Raw genomic sequence first — 22,612 nt, 5'->3', positions numbered from 1 at the left:
TTTTTTCCTGTCCTATCCTGCTAACCAAGAAAGAATTGATAGGCAGCATCTCCCTTGGCAAAGGGAGAACACAACTCAGCTAAGATAATCACTGTCAGTATTCAGAGTTTGAAGTCACTTTCTCACAGAAGAAACATATCCCTGCCCGGATTTGCAATGGAGAAATATTTGTCCAGACCAGAATGTTTTATTAACTTGAATTTGGAGGGGAGGGGGAAGAAGGTTAATGCTGTGTTAATGCTATAGACTAAGATACCATCTTAGCATTAGCTAAGATGTATAAACAGGAAAAATTTGGATTTCTAATTGAAGCATACCATTCTCAGCTTCCTTAAAAACTACAACTACACACTGTTACTTGTAGTGAAACACAAACATAATTTAAAGTCTTAGAGGCCAGTAATTCTCAAACTGAAGAGCACAAATCTCCAGGATATATTTTTCTATGACCAGCATATATCCTTTCTGCTCACTGGTGCCATTATTGTTTTCAAATGTTAGAAGTAAGATTACCTGCACAAAACTGTTCAAGATGGCTCAGCTTCCCAACAAAGGCAGAACAAAGAACAGCAGCAAATCCAAGCCCCTGGAAACTATCTGGATGTTTTTGCTCTGAGCAGCACACAAAACAGAGTAATTTCTATCCCTACCCTGATGGGCATTGTAATCCTCCAAGTCTAATATTCACAGATCCTGATTTCTACCTCTGTTCATCCAATCCTTAAAGGCATTCAATTCCACTTTATCTTCCCTTAGTCCTGTTGCATGCGCATTTGTACAGGCATAGTATGCCCTTCTCTTGCACACAAAGCTGGTAGGAAAAGAGGTGAGCACATGGAATTGTGAGCATATCCTCAGGTATCTAAGCACATTCCTGCAAATGCATATAATTATGGAATACTTCTTTACATAGTCAGCATCCACAAGATACAGAAAGAAGAAGGGAAGTATAATCTAAAGGTTGATTACTACTGCACTCTTAGCTGAATATATACTTTACTAAAAAGAAAGCCTGCACAAGTTCCTTTTTTTCGTCTGCAGAAAGAACTGCTCATTCAATAGACAGTTTTTATGAATTTGGTAACATCCCATAGATTATTAATTGAATCACAATGCATGAACATAGCACATATTCAGTAGATCTGAACACTGACTTCAAGATTTCCCCCATCCTCCCAATTTTTCTGTATGACATCTATAACGAGTGATTAGAATTTATATATGCACAGCTGACTGTTAGAAGCCAGATAACTTTAGCCATATACTTCAGTTTTCCTTTTCCCACAGAGCTGCACGTTAAAATAAGTAGATAATAAAAAAAGTCAGAGTAGCTCTAGAATTTGTTTTTTAAACAAGACCTACTGTTTTTAAAACAGACCTACCTGACATTTATAACTTATTGTCTGTACAAAGCAATTTTGAAACTCTTCAAGCTTCAGAAAAATAAATCAAATACAGTTTGTGGTATTGTGAGTTAGGAGAAAAAAAACTGAGAACTATTTAATATTGCTGCCAGCTCAAAAAAAAAAAAAAAAAAAAGCAGCTTCTTCCAGTCTAGCATTTTAACACTGTATGAAACCTTACTGTTGCATTGCAAAGACTCAAATACCAACATTCCCTATCAGCACTACCAGATTTGCCATAGGAAATATAAGCATACATTTGAAAAATATAGTATTTGAATGTTTATAAATTATAGTGACAGACAGTAATCATCCATACATTTTGCAGATCTTGCACAAGATCTTTACTATCAAAAGTAACTACTGAGAAATGCTGTTACAGTATCAATTTACTACCCCATTCCTTGTATCCCTCCTCCCCCCCAAGAAAATAAGCACAAGGTAAATTAAAACTACACAAATTAGAGGCAAAATCCAACTGTGTTTCTCGGACATAAATTATTCCTTTTAGTACAGCACAGCTATTCATAGCCTGTGGACTGTTGCTTAAACGCAATGTTTTTCTTATTGTGAACAGCACTTTCATAAGTGCAATGGAAATCAAAAGCAAGACACTGAGGAAGTGTGCCACATTCATACACTTTTTATGCTTTTCTAAATTTTACTTGCTTTAGACAGGCTACCAGAAGTCTTACTGAACAAAGGAGAGACTCGATTCTGTTTTGGCCCCCTTTCAGGGAGCCACCTTTCCTTAAGGGGTCAAAGCTCACTTAAGTCAACCTACCCACTGAATCCTCCAAATACTTTACAGGACTATCTATCCTTACACATCTTCCATTACCTCTAGCTAGCCCCTGACATAGAATATCTCAAGTTGGAATGGACCCACAAGGATCATCGAGTCCAACTCCCTGCTCCACACAGGACTACCTAACACTAAACCATATGACTAAGAGCATCGTCCAGACGCTCCTTGAACTCTGACAGGCTTGGTGCCATGACCACTTCCCTGGGGAGACTGTTCCAGTGACCGACCACCCTCTCAGTGAAGAACCTTTTCCTAATGTCCAGTCTGAACTTCCCCTGATGCAGCTTCATTCCATTTCCACGTGTCCTATCGCTGGTCACCAGAGAGAGGGGATCAGCACCTCCCCCTCCACTGCCCCTCTTGAGGAAGTTGTAGACTGTGATGAGATCACCCCTCAGCCTTCTCTTCTCCAAGCTGAACAAGCCAAGTGACCTCAGCCGCTCCTCATAAGTCTTGCCCTTGAGACCTTTCACCATCTTGGTCGCCCTCCTCTGGAAACACTCTAATAGCTTGATGTCCTTCTTATACTGAGGCACCCAAAACTGCACACAATACTCGAGGTGGGGCCGCACCAGTGCATTGTAGAGGGGGACAATCACCTCCCTCGACTGGCTAGCTACGCTGTGCTTGATGCACCCCAGGACCCAGTTGGCCCTTTTGGCTGCCAGGGCACACTGTTGACTTATGTTCAACTTGCCATCAACCCAAACCCCCAGATCTCTTTCTGCAGGGCTGCTCTCCAGCCTCTCGTCCCCCAATTTGTATGTTTTACATCAGTCCCAAACTCTGAAAACAATATCCCACAAATCTCACCTAAAAAGATTAACAGCATTATTAATAAATAAATGTGCTTACTGTTCTTGAATCAGAGAAAGGATTGTATTCATCTAGCCCTGGAGGAACATTTCTTGTCACTTGTGTAACAGAAGGATCCTAGAAGAGAAAACAGTTCTGTAAATGTATGTATATGTATACAAGCAACAAGTCAACACATATCATTATATCATATAAAACTCATTATGTCATATAAAACTCTAAAAAAAGTTTGTTTTCACTAAAAAAGCCTGTAAATATCCACCTCTTCCTCTGACCCTGAAATGACATCATTCCATCCTGAGCTTCTTACAAAATTAGATTAACACAGTCTAAAAGAAACTCCATCTGTCATACATTTGATTTATAAGGGAAAAAGCTCTCAACAGAGAAGGGAAGAAAACTGTATCCTGCTATGTTGACCACTGGACTCCACAACTATACACCCAAAGAGCACGACAGAAGAAAAGAGCTTTCTGTAAATTCTTGGTTTTCCCTACGCAGAAGTACCTCCAACACCTTCAGGAATAGGAAAAGCATTTCAGAAAAATGAAGCTGAGAGCTGAGGAAACAGTGTCCCATAACGCCAAAAGCACCTCTGGTTCAGCTTCTACCTGAAGTGGTAAAATTAAGAAAAAGGTGAAATTTTTTCCTCCAATGAACTCTACAGCAAAAAAGACTGCTTAAGGTTTCACTTGAGAAAGCAACTTCAGGAATGAAACATTTCTCTGTGCTAGAGATAGGCAGGCTTGATTCTGCAGAAGAGCAGAAGTGCCCACTATCATAGACCACACTAACTTCATATGAAGAAAAATTGTACATATTTCATGTGATGCCTGGTTCCACTACATTGTTTCTGTGGCTTAATTTAAAGTTTTTGCATCTTCAGAACATAAGAATGGATGAAAGGAGGGTTTTCTTGAAAATTAAGAAATCCACTTATTTGATATGGTTAGTTACATTTATATTTACATAAATACACAAAACAATTGCACAATATTTCACATGTATATCAAACATACAAAATAGCTATAAATATACTATTCACTTATTTATAACTGTTATGTATATATACACACACATTTTCTTAATTTTAACAGTAGTTCAACATTAGAAAACAAACTAGAGCTGATAAAGACTGGGACAAAGTATTTACATTTATATACATTTACATTTCCTCAAGGCCATTAAATTTAAAAACTCAATATTTGTCTACTTTAAAAAATACAGTAATTGACTTAATCTACACTTAAATAAATACAAAAACTATTAAGCTACTAAAAATAAAATCTAGATTCTTAGAATCAGCATCTATTACAGCATTATCTTAGTCTTGACAGCAGTAGCTTAATCTACAGGTGCAGGAATAGTATTTTCTTAATGGCTGCAGTCAACTTGTTTATAGCTAGAGAAAAAATAGGGAAGAATGTCTATCAACTCTAAAATCCTGAAGGATACAGCAAATGAGAACAAGTGTTCTTTCACTAGCTATAGTCACAAATGTATTAAAATGAGGCAATTAAAAATACTTTTGACTATTAAAAAGTTTAAGACAAGAAAAGCATTGCTTCAAAAATTATATGTTGCATATTTTAATCAAATTCATGTGCATACATGTACATAAAAACTACCCTTCTGTTCACATAAAATGCTACCACTTTTGGCTAAAGCACACATTTAGCTGCAAAGCAGTATTTTAACAGCGACTAAACAAGAAACAACCTTTCTCTAAATGAATACAAAACATTACATGCAATTTAAAAATCAGCTTTCCTGCATTTGACTTATACCATAATTAGTGATTTCAATAAAGCCATCCTGGTGACAGTCTCCCCCACAAGTTTGCCATATTTTTAGTTACCATCCTAGACTTGAATGCACTGTTCCAACTAAAATCTCATCAGGTCTTGTATAAACTGATAGACTAACTTCTTGTAACATGTCATTTCATTAAAGGACTGGCACAAAATATTGTGCAGATGAACAACAAAAATAAGGGAAAGTGGATGGGGAAAGAATATTTGTTGTAAAATTCAGCTATAAATTATTTGAAACACTGACTAAAAAGATCATAAAACTAAGGGAAGAATGAAATCTGATATCTGAATTAGGCATTAGTTTACTAGACTTGTTAGTACAAGATCAAAAAAGATGAACTTCTTAAAACAAATTAATACAAAAAGACAATTTCATAATTCAATATACAGGATGGTAGAAAGCTGTATACAGCTGGAAACTTTTAACTTACTGTGGCAGGTCCACCCCAGCCAACAGCTAAGCCCTCACCCAGTTGCTCACTCACTCCCCTCTCCAGTGGGATGGGGGAAAGAATTGGAAGGGCAAAAGCAAGTAAAACTTGTGGGTGTTGAGAAAAAAGACAATTGGGGGGGAGGAAGGGGGCGGGAGAAGAAGGGAAAAAAAAAAAAAAAAAAAACTAAGTGATACAAAGGCAATCACTCACCACCTCCCACCAGCAAACAGACACCCAGCCAGCCTCTGAGCAATGATTACTTTGGAACACCACCACCAATGTTATTGCCGAACATGACACTATATGGCATGGAATATCTCTTTGGTCAGTTGTGGTCAGCTGTCCTGGCTGTGTCCCCTCCCAACCTACTCCCAGCAGGGGGGAGGGAAGCAGAGTGCAAAACAGAGAAGGACTCCATGTTGTACAAGCACCTTTCAGTAACAGCTGAAACATCGTGCCTTACCAGCACTGTTTTGGTTACAAATCTAAAACATAGCACCATAAGGGTTGCTATGAAAAATATTAACTCCATCCTAACCAGACACAGTACACTTACTCTAGCCTTTACATGTTAGTGTGAATTAACAGAGCATAAAATGCTCTGTTCTTTGCTCATGCTTTCAGTATGGTACCCCCTCCACAAATGCTTTCATATCATTGCCTCTTCCACACAGAAAAGTGTTCAAGTGTAGACACATATCAAACTAGTGATAGCTAACCATCAGCCATACAGTGAAACACCATGCCTACATTATTAAAACTCAAATAGTACTTAGTATTTTAAGTTAGTTACTTAAAAAGCACATTTCAACACTAAGCTTCTGTTTGAAGAGTGCACTACTACCCAGTTAACTCAGCCCAACTGTGCCAGTGAAGGACAAGTTTAGTTATTCAAATAATGGCATATCAGACTCATGAGGCAGCCACTGAACAGCAGCAGATTTCCAAAAAGCAGGAAAGAGTGGTCAAATTCAGAAGATCAGTCTATATTTAGAAATAAGATATGCAATGATAAATATTTGATGAAAGAAAGCCTTTTTACTGAGTGTTTTAGAGAAGACCAGGGAAAAAAGTTTCTTAGATCTCTTCAGACAGCTATTGTGACATTCTAACACTGGCTAATAAGAATAACAGGAAATGTATGCTGAGCTAAACAAGCTTACTAAATCAAAAGTCTTACTTCTAGAAATAAGTTATATGCTTAAATACACACAGCAAGTACAGCAAGAAGCCCTCCATCAGAAGTCTATTCTCCTTTTGAATTAACAATTGCTATACTTCTGCCAAATATTGCTATGGTTTGCAAAAGTAGCAGCAGGTGGGGGGGGGGGGGGAAGACAAAAAACAAACAATGACTCAGAGGACATTCAACATCACCTCTATATAAGAAAAGTTTCACTACCTAGTAAAAAAAAATATTATAGTTGTATTGCAACACACAAATTGAACTCCACCATGCCAAGTAGCATTCAAATTCTGCTCTCGGAAAACCTCAATTATACAGTCTGGACTTCAATAGAAGTTCATGGCCTGATCTCTTCCACAAGCTGGAAGACTCAAGGAGAAGTAAACCAGAGATCACAGGAAGAGTAACTTCATAGTTGAAGGTGGCAAATACTAGCCTGGATATCCACATCTCTCCTATACTCATTCACTGAGATCTTCTGTAATGCTAGAACTAGCCTCAGCATGGAAAGAAACAAGATCTTCATAGTCTGGATGTCCAGATGTAGGCTGTTGGACTTTGAATTGTTCTGAACACATACAGTGCAGTGAACAACTGATGCCAACAGGAGTTGCACTTCATATCTCAAAAAGGTACTTTCAATATTTCTGAAAATATTAGACCCGCCATCCCAAGGAACACACAGAATTACTGTGAATCATTTACCTTGTACTCATTGCATCTTACTTTAAAAATGGAGCAAATGCCAACTCATCTAGATGCAGTGACAATAACTGCAAAGCACTTGTACTTATTGCTGCAGAATAATAAAACATTGAATTTAGAAGTTAATCAGGGTGTGAGTAATGAACATGAACAACAAATGTTGTGCAGGACCACATACTCAAAGAAAAAGTGACATTTAAATGAATGCTATCAAATTTGTATGTTGCATGACACATTATCCTAGTGGTTAAAAAAGTAAAAACTAATATTCTATAGGAATAAGTAAGTCTAGGCCGGCATAACTTATTTTTCCATATTTGATATTCCACCTAGATAATAAAGTTAAAATGCATTATTTTCGAGTTATTTTTGTTTGTTAATATTTAAAAAAAGCCACAAAGACAAGTTCCAATAGGTGATAATGTCAGACATGAACACAAAGCACCAACATGGCTGGAACCACCAAATATCCAGAGATCTCAACCTGCTGCATGATTTAAGTGATTAAAAAATGGGTTACCCTCTGCAAATACAGAAGATCGGGAATTTCTGGGACAGACTTTAAATATCTGATGTCAGCTGCTGAATGCAGCAACTGTAAAATGCCTGGTCCAATCTCAGACTAAGAAGGCTATGCCCTGGTGGACCAGTACTTCTGCCCAAAATTGACCTGCCCTTGCACTAACTCCTTGCCACAACCTGATTGTCTTCAGCCACCCAGCCAGTCCCAGTCCCTGCTCCTCAGAGTGCTGATCCCAGTAATTCTCATCTTGCTCGCCCAACTCTTTGTTTCCTCTTTCCAGTTCACACTTCCTTCTCCAGCCTTGTCTCACCCAAGCTCCTGCCAGTTCAGCACCTTGAGTTTCTGGTCTTTATTTAACTATTAGTCATATCAAGCAGAGAGCAGAATTTGAGAATACGCTATTTTTCATACCCATACTGTAGCTATTGGTGCACTGAAGTTGTGTGCAGTCATTTCAGATGACATTTTAAAGATCTGAATTAGTTCAGGAGACTGGAGTTTTAAGAAATCAGCACAGCCTAATTGACTGTTTTCTATCTAATCTTTCATTTTACCTGCTTCTTGTAGTCTCTCTCCCACAACATCAATCTCAAAAACAAAGATTAGAATCACGCTCTGAATCACTAGGAGTCAGGTACAAGCATCATCCCAGTATTTACATCAAGAAAGGAAAAGTCAGTCAGAAAAACAAACAAAACAAAAACAGAAAAACACAACACATCTATATTTCACATTGGCAAGAGCACCTAACTATTAAAAATGTCTCCTGTGCTAGCGAATTGGGTTTGTGTGGCAAGGTTTTGGTAGCAGGGGGGCTACAGGGGTGGTTTCTGAGAGAAGCTGCTAGAAGCCTCCCCTATGTCTGATAGAGCCAATGCCGGCCAGCTCCAAGATGGACCCAATACTGGCCAAAGCTGAGCCAATCAGCGACGGTGGTAGCACCTCTGCAATAACATATTTGGGGGGGGGGGGGGGGGCAGGGACAGGGACTGCTGCACAACAGCAGCTGGGAGAGAAGAGTGAGAATATGCGAGAGAAACAACTCTGCAGGCACCAAAGTCAATAAAGAAGGAGGGGGAGGAGGTGCTCCAGGCGATGGAGCAGAGATTCCCCTCAGCCTATGGTGAAGGCTGTGGTGATGCAGGCTGTCCCCCTGCAGCCCACGGAGGTCCACAGTGGAGCAGATATCCACCTGCAGCCCATTGAGGACACCACACCAGAGCAGGTGGATGTGCCTGAAGGAGGCTGGGACCCTGTGGAGAGAGAGAGGAGCCCATGCTGAAGCAAGTTTGCTAGCAGGACTTGTGACCCTGTGAGGGACCCACACTGGAGCAGTCTGTTCCTGAAGGACTGCACCCTATGGAAAGGATCCATGCTGGAACAGTTCATGAAGAACTGCAGCATGTGGGAAGGACTCATGTTGGAGAAGTTTGTGGAGGACTGTCTCCTGTGGGAGGGACCCCACGCTGGAGCAGGGGAAGAGAGTGAGGAGTCCTCCCCCGAGGAGGAAGGAGCGGCAGAGACAACATGTGATGAACTGACTGCTGTCATTCAGCTGATGAACTGACTCCCCATCCCCCTGCACCACTCGGAGGGGAGGAGGTAGAGGAAATTGGGAGTGAAGTTGAGCCCGGGAAGAAGGGAAGGGTGAGGGGAATGTGTTTTTAAGATTTGGTTTTATTTCTCATTACCCTACTCTGGTGGTGATTGGCAATAAATTAAATTAATTTCCCAAGTGGAGTCTGTTTTGCCCATGATGGTAATTGGTGAGTGATCTCTCCCTGTACCTATCTCGACCCACAAGCTTGTCATTATATTCTCTCTCCCTTGTCCAGCTGAGGAGAGGGAGTGATAGAGCAGCTTGGTGGGCACCTAGTGTCCAGCCAGGGTCAACTGACCACAGCTAGGTTAACAAATGACCTTCGCATCACTCAGATATAAAATTAACTGAATACCCAATTAACACAGAGGGTGCACAAACTCAACTAATTACAAGTGAGAATGGATTATTCTACTCCATTTTAAACATTCTATGTAATTTTTACAGCTTTTCAAAAATCAAATTAAAGGGAACAGATACCTCTGTTGTCTAGCAGACCAAAACTAGTCATCAGCTACCAGGTTTCATTAATACAAAATAGACTAGCAAATTAAAGACTGAAGAAGTAGATACATCTGTAATGATTCTTTGTTTTCTGTTCATTGGGAATTCCAGCATTGTTCCACCGTAAGATGCTTTGATAGCATACGTAACACAAAAATATGTATCCTCCCCTCCAAACTGTCCTTCAGGTTGTTAAAAGAACAGAGGTCAAGAAACAGGGTTTATAAACACTCATTCTAAACACTGATTTGGATAGGGATTATAATGGTTTTACAACACATCAGCAATTGAAAACAAGAATTTCAAATAAAAACTGCATAAATTAAAGTAGAACAAAAAAATTGCAGAAAACAAGAACAGGGAAAAATGCTGTCCTGATTTCAGCTGGGATACAGTTAATTTTCTTCCTAATAGCTGGTATAGTGCTGTGTTTTGGATTTAGGATGAGAATAATGTTGATAACACACTGATGTTTTAGTTGTGGCTAAGTAGTGCTTACACTAGTCAAGGACTTTTCAGCTTCCCATGCTCTGCCAGGTGCACAAGAAGCTGGGAGGGGGGCACAGCCAGGACAGCTGACCCAGACTGGCCAAAGGGATATTAATTCTATTCCATATGACATCATGCTCAGTATATAAACTGGGGGGAGCTGGCCAGGGGCTGTGATCACTGCTCAGGGACTGGCTGGGCATCAGTCGGCAGGTGGTGAACAGTTGCATGATTTGTTTTTCCTGGGTTTTGTTCCTCTCTTTTGTTTTTTTCCTTTTCATTACAATTTATTATTATTTCAATTCAATTATTAAACTGTTCTTATCTCAACCCATGAGTTTTCTCACTTTCACTCTTCCAATTCTCTCCCCCATCCCACTGGGGGGGGGGGGGGGGAAGCGAGCGAGTGGCTGTGTGGTGCTTAGTTGCCGGCTGGGGTTAAATCACGACAAATGCATAAGATAATTTTATGAGGAAAAGAACAGGCAAACAAAGGTAATAAGAAAATGGGATAATAAAGTACATTTTTAACACTGGATGGCAAGGGCAAGCACCAAGACAACTAAATATCCTCAAGTCTTGGAACGTGTTACCAGGAGGATTGTATATCAAAAGAATATGGAATGCTGCATTTAAAAGAGAAAAAAAATATGCTGTCACTTCTTTTTTTCCTCTCTTCCCCCCCCCCCTCTTTTTTAAAGTTACATGGGAATCATGGGACAGCACCAATTAAATACCCGAATAAACTGACAGAAGTACATCTGTTTAGTCTTAGGAAAAAGAGACTAAGGAGAAACAACACACTATGAACAAAAAAAGTGGATTTTAAAAGAGGTTTAATTATTTTTAGTGAATGAAGTCAGAAAGAGAAAACATGGAAGACAACTTATCAGTTATGTAGCTTCTTAAGTACAGCTGAGGGAAGAATAAGCTACCATAGACGATTGTAGAAATCTTCATTTTTGACCTTAGTTTAGGTTAAGTTCAAGGGATAAGAATGTTCTCTTAATGACTGGAGTAGTTTCAATCCAAATCAAGAAAACAGTTCTCCTCATCACAAAAACTCTTAGAAGATGAAGTCCCTTTATAAAAAAATTATTACCAATAATTCATTATATCAGTCACTGACTACCCTTCAGCTCTGCCACCATAAAATTTTTGTCTTTTACTTCAAGACCCCCCACAAATGACTTTATCCTACCTAACTGCTTTATCAGTTGCTGACACCAACCAGCCTTGACTCTACCAACTTCTTCAGCATCTACCATTCCATAACCACCTTCACCTATCTGTGCATTTTCCCTGTTGCTTTTTGTGCTTGAAAGGAAGTTCCCAGAGAACAAGAGAGGTACAGCCCCAATCTTATCCTCCAAACTACTCAACATGCTCAGCAAAGATGTTATACCTTCAAAAAACCTGACTGTATATACAGATTAGAAGCAGAAGCCAGAGGTCTATCAGGACTCAATCCAGACTGGTGAATCCACCCTGGGGAAGTCATGAGATTAGATCCACAAATCCAGCAAAATCAATCTTGGTCAACTAGGATTTCTTATCCCTACTACTCCTACTGAAAGGCTGTTTCAGTTTTTCAATCCCAAAGATTAGAACCCTTCTAGTTTTTAGTCTAAATTTACTATCGATCAATTATACTCATCTTCAAGCACAACATAAGCCTTCATTTATCTCTCCCAGGTATGCATTCCTAATCAAATACCCAAGAGCCTTTGTTTTGCTGCATGAAAAGGATAAGCTCTTTTCATTTCAAGATAAACTCTCCATTGATTATCACAAATTATTCCCTATAAACACTTCATATTGCCCTTTTCTAAATGTGAATAACATTAATTGTACACTTTCTGGTAAGAATTCATCCCGAGTGTTATTTGATAGTAACAGTTGTACTTCCCGCTCTCTGTTGAGTACTTCTTAAGATCACACCACTGGATCAGAAAATTAAGCAAAAATGCAACGAAAAATGCCTGAAACTATGTTTGTTGGCCTGAGTTTTTTGATTTCTTGATCAAGGAGAACACTATCCATCCCACTCTTCATAAAGGAATGAGTTCTGGAGAGCAATCAAAGCTATTGCCGTTTCAGTTGAAACTCTCCATATGATATACTTTGCTTTCAATATGTCCTCACATGAGCATTTTTGGGGAGAGATTTCTGACAAAGTTTAGCTTTTAAGAACAAAATTGGAAGAAAAAAAAAAAAAAGTATTTGGCCAGCAATAGATATCAAAGATTTTTTTCCTCCTGTGTTAACTGTTGGGTCTCAGCTTTTAAATTAGGACCTGACACTTAGAAAAGAAGATAGTCTGCACATGAAGGATCTGTTTTTCAGTCCCATAACACTGTCTACATTCAGCCAGATTAAGCCTCCGAGACTGCAATTTACACACGTTCAGTAAACATTTGGTATAAATCAAACAGCTAAACACTCCCCCAAAACTTCCTCCCTGTTCATGCCACAAGCTGCACATGGAAAAGAAAAGTTTCAAGAAGCTACTCACGTTTTGATGCAGTGCCAAACACTGCTGGTTCTTCGTGCTTTATTTATATCATCCCAGGCCCAAGGAGGAGTAAAGTTACAGAAACTTCACAAACAGCAACTTAATTGAGATTTCATGTTTCACTGTCCTAATAGTACATTAGCAGTATAAACAGTTTACATTTAACAGTATAAAGGAAGCCTTAATATCTTGCACCTACAACAGTATATTTTAACCTATGATTAAAAACCACTTACTACAAGAAAGAACTGTCCTCAAATATTACACATGTAACACAAAGGAATTAATGACTTAAAGGCAAAATAAAGACTATTTCTGTACTTCTAATTAAAAAAAATCTGAGTAACCACTAGAACAGTTCTTTCACAATTTCAAATTTAACATCTCATTCATTGATCAGCCATTTCCCACCCCCCTCAGAGAATGATACTAAAAATATTTTCACCCTAGAACTGCCAGGACACAATTATTAAACAGGATAGTGCAAAAGTAGGCAACTGGGGTTTCTTATACTTGGCTCTCAAGCAGTGCCCATTATAGACCACTTTATCTGATGGCTGCAGAACTATGAAGGGTTCTGAGCTACTGAGCAAGGCAAATTCCCCACCTCTGAAACCAAAGAGAACTTCATAAGCTCACAAGGCCAAATTTGTCCTAAAGCCCACACCAGTGGAGTACTGGATGCCTAAATAAAGCATCATCTCTCTCATCACTGTTCTCAAAACTCTCCCCTTCCCCAGCTCTGAAAGGTGTGTTTATGTTCCTCTTTGTAATGTTAAAGTTTCAATATATACTGCAATACTAATGCAATACATGCTAACACTTTACTGAAAATCTGGGGGAAAAAATGCAGCTATAACCGATACTGAATATCTATTAAAATACTTCACAGTTTGAATAGATTACAATGCAGTTACAGCACTGATGAAGTGTACTCTCAAAAGCTAGCTACCATGTAAGACAGCTAAAGGACATTTCCAATATCATGATGTTCAGCATTAAATTATGCAAGATTTGGGGAATTTATAAATTTTGAAGTCATGAAGAGAAAACAGGTAATAAAGTCAGAAAAATATTTGTATTTTATGTCCTTTACTAATTTAAAGACAGACAACTTAATTGGGTATATTTTATAGTCATATAAAAGAATTAAAACTAAGTTATACATACAGGCACACAACAAAACTTTTTAATTCTAAAGCACAAATACTGCAGAAACACTTCAAGTAATTAGGGTCCTGATCCTTCAAAAATAATTAAGACTTCTCTTCCTTGCTATAAGTTTCTATCACTTTAGCTTCACTTGAACAATAGCAGTCAAGGTGTAAACTGTATAGATTCTGCTGCCACACAAGGTAGCAGAGCCATCAAAGCACTATTAGCTTCAGCATCAGATCTCCAGCTTGTACTTCCTGCCAAACCAGACAGAAGATTAATTTGTGTTCATGTGAGTCAGATTAAGTGCAATATCCAAATTATAACTGGAACTACATCTGTAGTAAAGTTAAGCTCTAACATATACTTAACTCTAGTGACTCAAGTAATCCTGTGACCTCAGTGGAAGCAATTCAGGTGCCTAACACCATTTTTAGGTATCTTAGAGCATCTCAGACATCCACACAAGAATGACAGTCATGACGGAACTACAAAAGACCCACGTCTTTTTTTTGAGCAACAACTCAAAGCTAACCACTGTTTGGATACCTAATCCCACCCAAAGAAACTACTCATATAATTAACATTACATACATTTGAGGGTTTCCATGATTGTGTCCTTCCACACTGTGACTGAACAAGAAAGACATAGGGCATTCTGTTCAAATCTTCATCTACATCACTTAGTGGTTTGGTTTTTTACCTGAAGGTCACTATTCACATTTAAACACAAATCTATTTAATTTTCAGTCCTACCATAATTTCTATAGTATCAAATACCTGCACCTGCTCAGAGCTCCAATCACATCAGAGGAACCAACCCAACAGAATTCATCACAGAACCAACTTTTTAAAGTCCTGATTCCACAGTCACTCAGAAGTAACTGTTTCATATGTTTGGATGACTGTAACAACCAGCCCTCCAAAACTTTTACAGTCTGTCAGCCAAGCCACAAAAGGCCTGGGAAATTCATAACTCTACTTCAAAAAAAAAAAAAAAAAAGAATAATTTCTTCTCTTAGTAGTAGTATCATTCACTTATAAAAGAAAAAAACACCAACACATTTTTAGAGTAGATGAATTGCTGAATTGTTTCAGAATAAGTGAAACTTACATTGGATTTCAAGAGACCGCACTTTCAGAACCTTTGTATCATCTCCCAAGATGGAAGACTACAACTATCCCCTGTCCTATGACTTAAAAGGAGAAGAAAAAAAAAAAACCAACAACAAAAACCAAACACAAAACCACAAACACACCAAGGAGACAGCTACATAGGAAAAGGTTTAAGCTGATTTTAGAAATTCAGCTTTATAAATTTATTTCATACTGTTTTAGTCTATTCAAGAATAGATTGTCAGGGCCTTAAGGATGCTCAAACCCCTCCTAGGTGGTCAGACCTGCCTCATCACTAAGGACTTGCCTGGTCATCATGGAACTGTTGGCCAACCCTGGTTACTTTTGCTGGACCTGATCCTGACTCTGACTTGACTTTCTAACTTGGGCTTGGATTTGTCTTCTCACTATGGACTTGTCTAACACTCTGGACTCTTGGCTGAATGCAGTTACCATCACTGGACCTGCTCTGCTAACCCTGCTTGGGTGCTGTGGGACTGCACCGTTTGTCAGTGAGAACTTTACCAAGTGTGAATTCATGCTCACAAACTATGACAAGTGTTTCTCAGTGAAAGGAATAAAAAAAATAAAAAAAAAAAAAAACACACCAAAACTTTCATTATTAGCCTACTTCCATCTATGATACTTGAGGTTACACACCAAATGTGTATTTCTTCACAATGCTACTACATCAAATTATAGCAGGATTATCACGTCTTCATTTGAATGGTACATAGATGCATTTTCTTCTGCGCAACTTTAATGTGATCAAAAGCTTTTTAACTTTAGAATGTTATTATCTGTTTGTTTTATTACCTCTTGTCTTTCAAACCAAAACACATCTTGGTTTGGTTGGTACACCATCCAGAGGACAGCTATTTACAGAGGAATACTATGACTTCAAAAGCATATCAGCCTTTGGGTTCAGTTCAGGGTTTGGTTGGTTGGTTGTTTTTTTTTTAAAAAAAAAAAAAAAAAAAAAGTACCACATAACAAAAGCAGAGGTTAATTAGCCACCGTCTCAAAATCAACGTTTTATGATCCATCCAAGCAAGCAAATACTTGAAACAAAAAATCCTATTTTACAAACTAAATTCCTTTACTTTCAGGAGACAGCAAAACAGAAACATAATTTAATTTTAGATTTCCAAAAGAATTAACTACCCAAAATAATGAGCAAACTAGATGTTTCTGCTTTACCTTTATCTTCCCAGAAAACTTATTTTTTGATTCAACATCAAGTAAGAATCTCTGCTGTAATCTTTTTATTAAAAGGCATGAGAATAGTCACAGGAAACCTCACAAGTAGATCACAAACAATTAGTAAAACCAAAGTATTTTGAAGAAAAAGCAGGACCTATTTTTAGACCTTGGCAATAACTCTTCCACATGATGCCCCCTCTCCTTTCTCTGCCATACTAGTTTGTGATTTTACACAAGCACAGGAAGTAGCTTCAAAGGTAAGGAAAAAAACTAATATCATCATACTTAAAATTATCAAGCATAAATTAAAATATGAATACATTTGAATAAGGTGTTCAGACAACATTACTTAGGTTGTCAGGGTCCATCTGGAAATACTGGTTCTGTGTATAAAGTATTTTAAAACACATAGTCAAACAAACCTGAAATGCAGACACGCATTAATACCCACTAATTTCAAAGTTGTTATGCCAACGGCATGACAATCAAGGTTTAGCTTATACATGAGGCCTTCTGCCCCTTTAAGTAAACGTGTGGATGAGGAAAGATATGCAAAATTACCTTTTGTGGGCAGTGGGACGAGACAGAAGTCAGCAGAGATTGAAAGAAGTAAAAAACGGCCTCCGAAAAAAGGAAAGGCATACAGCTTTCCTAAAACAACTTCTACAAGAAATCCAGAACCATGTTTAACAATGAGCTTCAAGTTACAGATAAGTTGTTTAGAGTCCTTTTATCATGATGCATTGCAGATAAGTAGAGCGTGGATTTTGCCTGACAGGTACAATAGAAGTCTTTCCCTGATGAGAAATTGGAATAAAGTATTGCACTTTAAGCAATATCTTCAAACTGTAAGTATGGTTGAGGTAGGTCCCTAGCTTAGGTCACAGAAACACTACATAGGACAAGTTACGTGGGCTGATGAGCCATGCAGGGGCAGCTATACTGCTTCCAATACCCCTAACCACTCTGGATATCCATACACAATAAATTTTGCTATATGTTATTTTCATCACTATTACAAAAAGCAAAGAAAAGCATCACATGTTGCTGAAGACATACACTAAAACAATGACACCTTTTCGGTACTTGGTGCCAAAAGGTATTGTAAGAGACTGAAGTGTTAAGAACAATTGTCTCAAAGCTTGCTTGTGTGTGTTTATCTGATAAGACCGGACAGTACACCACTCTTTTGTCTGATAAGACCCGAGGGCAGACCATTCTTTGGCTTATCAAGTGCCACTAGCTTGCAAGGAAACTTGTGCAAACTTGCTGAAGCAGCAGGCCATTCTTTAGCTTATCAGGCACCACCAAGAATAGGACACCACCTGGTATCCGGGCCAGGCCGCTTGCCCACCAACAATATATATTGTGTGATTAGATGTGCATGTGTTGGGCACGTGATGTTGCCCTGGGTAACCAAACCGAAACGAGAGGGCAAAACTCCCTCTCCAGCACCAGATAAAAGATGGCACAACAAAACCTGAGGGTGGCCATCCACCACCGAAAAACTGAAGACTGAGGACCAACGGGATGCCGCTGGATCCATGGTGGTGACTATCCTTTGCTTATCTCTCTGAATGCTTGCTTAATTTCCTCCTAATATTTCCTGCCTTTCCTATCGCTTTACTCTTCTATATTTACCCAATAAAACATCTGATTGGTGGCATATGACCTCATTTGTGTCTTAATTTCGCTCTTGGGATCATTACAAACCTTCCCAGAGCCTGACAATCAGACTGGGACTTAACAGGTATTTAAAAGAACAGTGCTCACTGCCATTGGTGCCAGTCCAAACCATTGTTGGTGACAACCTCAACACCAGGGCTGCTGTTCATCTAGAAGATCATTGCACTGTGTAAAACATGAAGAAAAAATACAGTGACTAGCCTAGAGAATACATTTTACTAAATTTTATGACCATAAAAACTAATGATTCAGACAGACTCCAATGAATAAATGTCAGTAACGCTATGCTTCCAACAGCTACCTGCACAAAAGTACGCTTGAAGTGTGACATCTCAATTTTTAAAAGGCTTAGTTATTCCAGCTGATATCCTAAACTCACTGCCATATAGTATGTGTGTGTTTTAAAGTGTCATCATGAAATAAAAGTGAGGCACAAAAGAGTTCGGTAAGATTATTAAAGTAAGCAGCTCAAGAAATTCATTGAACTGGATTCAAATAGCAAAGAAAGAACAGGTAAGGAAGGGAAGCATCCAAGGAGGTCAGCTCATCTTGACAGCTGAAGCCAGAACAGCAGGTAAAGAAACAAGTCTCGGCTGTATGACAGGTCAGTAGTGCAAAAACTAAAAGCTTTAGAATACATTACAACACAGCATTTTGAGATGCAGGGTGTAGAGAACTGCTAGTGTAAAACAACAAGATATCTCAAACAGCCTGGGTGCTAAAACCACAATGCAGAGCGTCAGTCGCTAGGACCCAGGACCGGACAGTACCCTGGAGTGAGGGAGCCCTGTGGAGACAGGACAGCCTTGCCTCAGCCCCATTCCCCGTGGTCTGTGAAGCGTCTTATTCCCCCCCCCCACCTACTGCCTGGGGGACAGTCCTGGTATCACTCCTCTTGGTTTTGACTGGTCGCTGATGTAATTTTCCAATTAGTAAAACTACTAACCACTTGTGCCTTGGGAAAGGAATTTGGGAGGGAACTAAAAGATAACAAACTGTGGAAAACTAATGGCTCTAGCCTTGAAGAAGAGCTAACAAGCTGATAAAAGTGAACATCTTGGCACCAAAGACTGGACGGTGGCCAGAGAAGATAAAACTGCAGAAAGTAGGTGAAAGGTAAATGTGGCGAGGGGAGATCACGACCAACAACTCAATTCAGGACCGAAAAGACTTGCCTGCCATAGGCCGGGAGAGGTTCGAGCAGTGGCAAGTCATGACTACCCAGGAAATGTCGATGCTTGACTGCTCCACAATCTTTGAGAAGTTGAAGGAGTACAAAGCGTGCCCTACGCCACCTGGAATAGCTTGGGCTCACGATAATTGGCACGACCCCGAGACAGTGGTAAATCGTATAGTCACCCTTGCAAAGGAGCAGAAGTGGTGAGCGGGAAAAGGAAAGGCTCTGGTGTGTGCTGTATTAGGAGCCATGCTGAGGGCGGCACAAAAGGAAAGGCATTTGGCAAGGCAGGCAGAAGGAGAAACAATTAGGTCTTTACAGGACCAATTAACAGCAGAACGTGAGAAAAGCGAGAGTTTACAAAAACAGCTGGAGAGCTCACAGAAACAGCTAACTGTGGAGCTTATTGCCACTCAGCGGGCTTGTGCAGCTCTAGCGGATGCATTGGACCGAGAAAAAAAACCTTACGGTCTGAATTAGAAGAGAATGAGCGGGGGGTTTACAATCAAACAGATTGTGACTCAATTCCAGATAGTGAGCCGGGATTTTCAAGTTTGGCAAAGTTAGCCGAAAAGTCGGCATCCAATTCAAGACCTCTATACCCACTCAAGGAATTGGAAATTAGTCAAGAAATTTTTTACCCCGAAGCCAAAAAGGAGCAGGCAATTCTGAGACCATTAATCAAAACGGAGACCACTGAAGGCCAACGTGGAGGAGCTCCGCAAGTCACCACCCGGACGGTGCCATATTCGGCAACCGAACTAACAAAAATCCAGGAAAAATATACTAGATGGGCTCAAGAATCTGAGACTGAATATGTATGGAGGGTGTCATTGTCTGGCGGAGACCGAGTTTTATTGTCAGAAGATGAGGCGCAGGGATACTGGGGGCCCGGCGTATTTTTAACCACTGATGATCAAAGAGAGCCGTGGTCGTTAACTCAATGAGCTGCGTATTGGGCAGGAGGTTTAGACCCCTGGAAGGAGGAGACCTGGCATGTATTGAGACCCCCAATATAAATCATTTAACCGAAAGTTTACAAAAGGCTGCTTGCCTCCAGTTGATGCACGACAGGCATTTAGTCCCTCAACAGCCTTCCCCAATGTTGCTAAATGCACACCCTGATAGAATGACTCCCCTGATCCGGGGTCTTCCGGACTCACTGAAACTGTACGTGGTACAGCTGCAGGACCGTCTAAGGGATATGATAGCCCCGGGGGGGGGGGGGGCGCGAAACCAACGAGAGAGAGGGGCCATGACTTGGGGGGAGATAGCCCAGGAACTGATAAATTATGGTAGGAGAATGGATCTCACTGGGGGGGGCTGTAAAATCAAGAACTGCCATATGGAGAGTGGAACAGCAAGAAACAGCCCGAGAGGGTATAACCCCTGTGATAACCGAGTTGTGAGAGAAAGGGATAATTATCCCAACTCACTCACCTTATAACTCCCCAGTATGGCCAGTCTGCAAACCAAATGGAAAATGGCGATTAACTATCGGTGCCTAAATGCCAACACAGGCCCCTTGACAGCCACAGTGCCTAACATAGCCAAATTGCTTGCGACCATACAGGAGCAAGCTCATCAGGTTTTAGCAACCATTGACACAAAGGATATGTTTTTTATGGGTCCCTCACAGGAAGCCGACAGAGACCACTTTGCCTTCACATGGGAGGGTGTGCAATTCACTTTCACATGTCTCCCCCAGGGATACCACCATTCACTGACCATTGCTCACTATGCACTAGGACAAGAGCTTGCTCAAGTCACTCCCAGAAAGGGGGGGGGGGGGGGGGGGTCAAGGCATATCAATACATCGATGATGTGTTGATAGGCAGCCCTGATGCTGCTGCAGTAGGACAGACTCGGAGATAATCAATCGCCTAGAGAATTTAGGGCTCCAAATCCCAGCAGAAAAGGTACAGCTTCCCTCTTCCGAGGTAAAATTCCTAGGCATTTGGTGGAAGGGAGGAATGGCGTGCATTCCCCCCGAAACTCTAACTACTCTTGAACAAGTAAAAATGCCTGGTAATAAAAAAGAACTGCAACATGCCCTAGGTCTGCTGGTATTTTGGAGAAAACACATTCCAGATTTTTCTATCATAGCCTGTCCCTTATATGATCTAACACGCAAAAGAGTCAGCTGGGATTGGACCCCCGTCCATGAAGAAGCCTTGAAGTTGTTGATTTTTGAAGCAAGCACATATCAGGCTTTAGGGCCAATACACCCAACAGATCCACTCCACATTGAATGGGGTTTTGCAATTCATGGGCTATCCATACATATGTGGCAACGTGGGCCTGAAGGTCCAACTCGTCCCATAGGATTCTACTCGTGCAGTTTTAAAGATGCAGAAAAATGTTACTCAGTTTGGGAGAAGGGCCTTTTTGTGGTTAGTTTAGCTTTTCAGGAAGCTGAAAGGATCATATGGCAGCAACCAATCATCTTACGAGGGCCCTTTAAGGTTTTGAAGCCAGTGTTGTCCAGAACCCCACCTCCCATTGGGGTGGCACAGCGAGAAACAGTAAGGAAGTGGTATGCACAGTTGGATCACTATTGCCACACATGGAGAACAGAGGAAGGAACGCCCAAAATACTCCAAATACAAGATCCGCCCACCAATCACCCAGACACAGAACCCCCTCCCCTCATGCATAAAACCTGCTCCTCCATTTGAGCCCCATCTGAAAAATGTGTGGTTCACTGATGCATCTTCTAAGAGGGAGGGAAAGGTATGGAAGTACTGAGCAGCAGCAGTACATGTTGACTCTGGGGACCGAATCATAACAGAGGGTGAGGGGAGTACCCAAGTGGGCAAATTAGTGGCTGTGTGGAACGTGGTCACCAGGGAAGCTGAGACCAGAGAACCAGTGTATATTTATACAGACTCATATGCTGTGTTCAAGGGATGTACAGAGTGGCTCCCTTTTTGGGAACAAAATGGATGGGAGGTAAACCGAATACCAGTATGGCAGCGGGAAAAGTGGGAGGAAATTCTGAATATTTCCAAACAAAAATCCTTTCTGGTAGGATGGGTTGCTGCACATCAAGCAGGAGACAATCCAGCTCACCTTTTGAACAACCAAGTAGACTCGCTGACCCGCCTAGCAAATATAGCTGTAGAAAGTGAAGGGGAGAAATGGGAACATCTGTTAGAGTGGTTACATGTGAAACGCAGCCATTCAGGGGTTAAAGACCTTTTCAAAGAAGCCAGTAGCAGGGGCTGGCACTGTGTAACATGATCATTTCTGCTTGTAGTCAATGCCATATAGGATTAGAACATGACCCTCTGAAAGACCCACCCTTACACTTGCGAGATAAGAAGGGGCTGTAGGAGACATGGCAAGTAGATTATATTGGTCCCTTTCGACTTTCAAATGGGAAAAGGTATGTATTGGTAGGGGTAGAAGTGGTATCAGGGCTGACACAAGCAGAAGCGGTGCAGCAAGCTACTGGGGAAAGCACGGTAAAAGGTTT

General features: G+C 40.3%; 1 protein-coding gene across 8 annotated transcripts in view; it reads right to left on the bottom strand.

Annotated features, from left to right (window-relative positions):
- Positions 1–22,612, bottom strand: part of LOC104014005 (secretory carrier-associated membrane protein 1) — a 92,800-nt gene that overhangs the window by 66,075 nt on the left and 4,113 nt on the right. For all 8 annotated transcript variants that reach the window (XR_015705884.1, XM_087762630.1, XM_087762631.1 and 5 more), the window contains exon 2: positions 3,067–3,144. Coding sequence is in view for 7 of the 8 variants with exons in the window: in XM_087762630.1 (XP_087618756.1) it covers positions 3,067–3,144 (78 nt within the window). In the remaining variant the exon portion in view is untranslated. The remainder of the gene's footprint in view (positions 1–3,066; positions 3,145–22,612) is intronic.

This window comes from Nipponia nippon, unplaced genomic scaffold, assembly GCF_047370975.1.
Source record: "Nipponia nippon isolate SJK-2023a ecotype South Korea unplaced genomic scaffold, ASM4737097v1 scaffold_26, whole genome shotgun sequence".
Classification (NCBI taxonomy): Eukaryota; Metazoa; Chordata; class Aves; order Pelecaniformes; family Threskiornithidae; genus Nipponia; species Nipponia nippon.
This window is presented reverse-complemented; position numbering and strand designations above follow the sequence as displayed.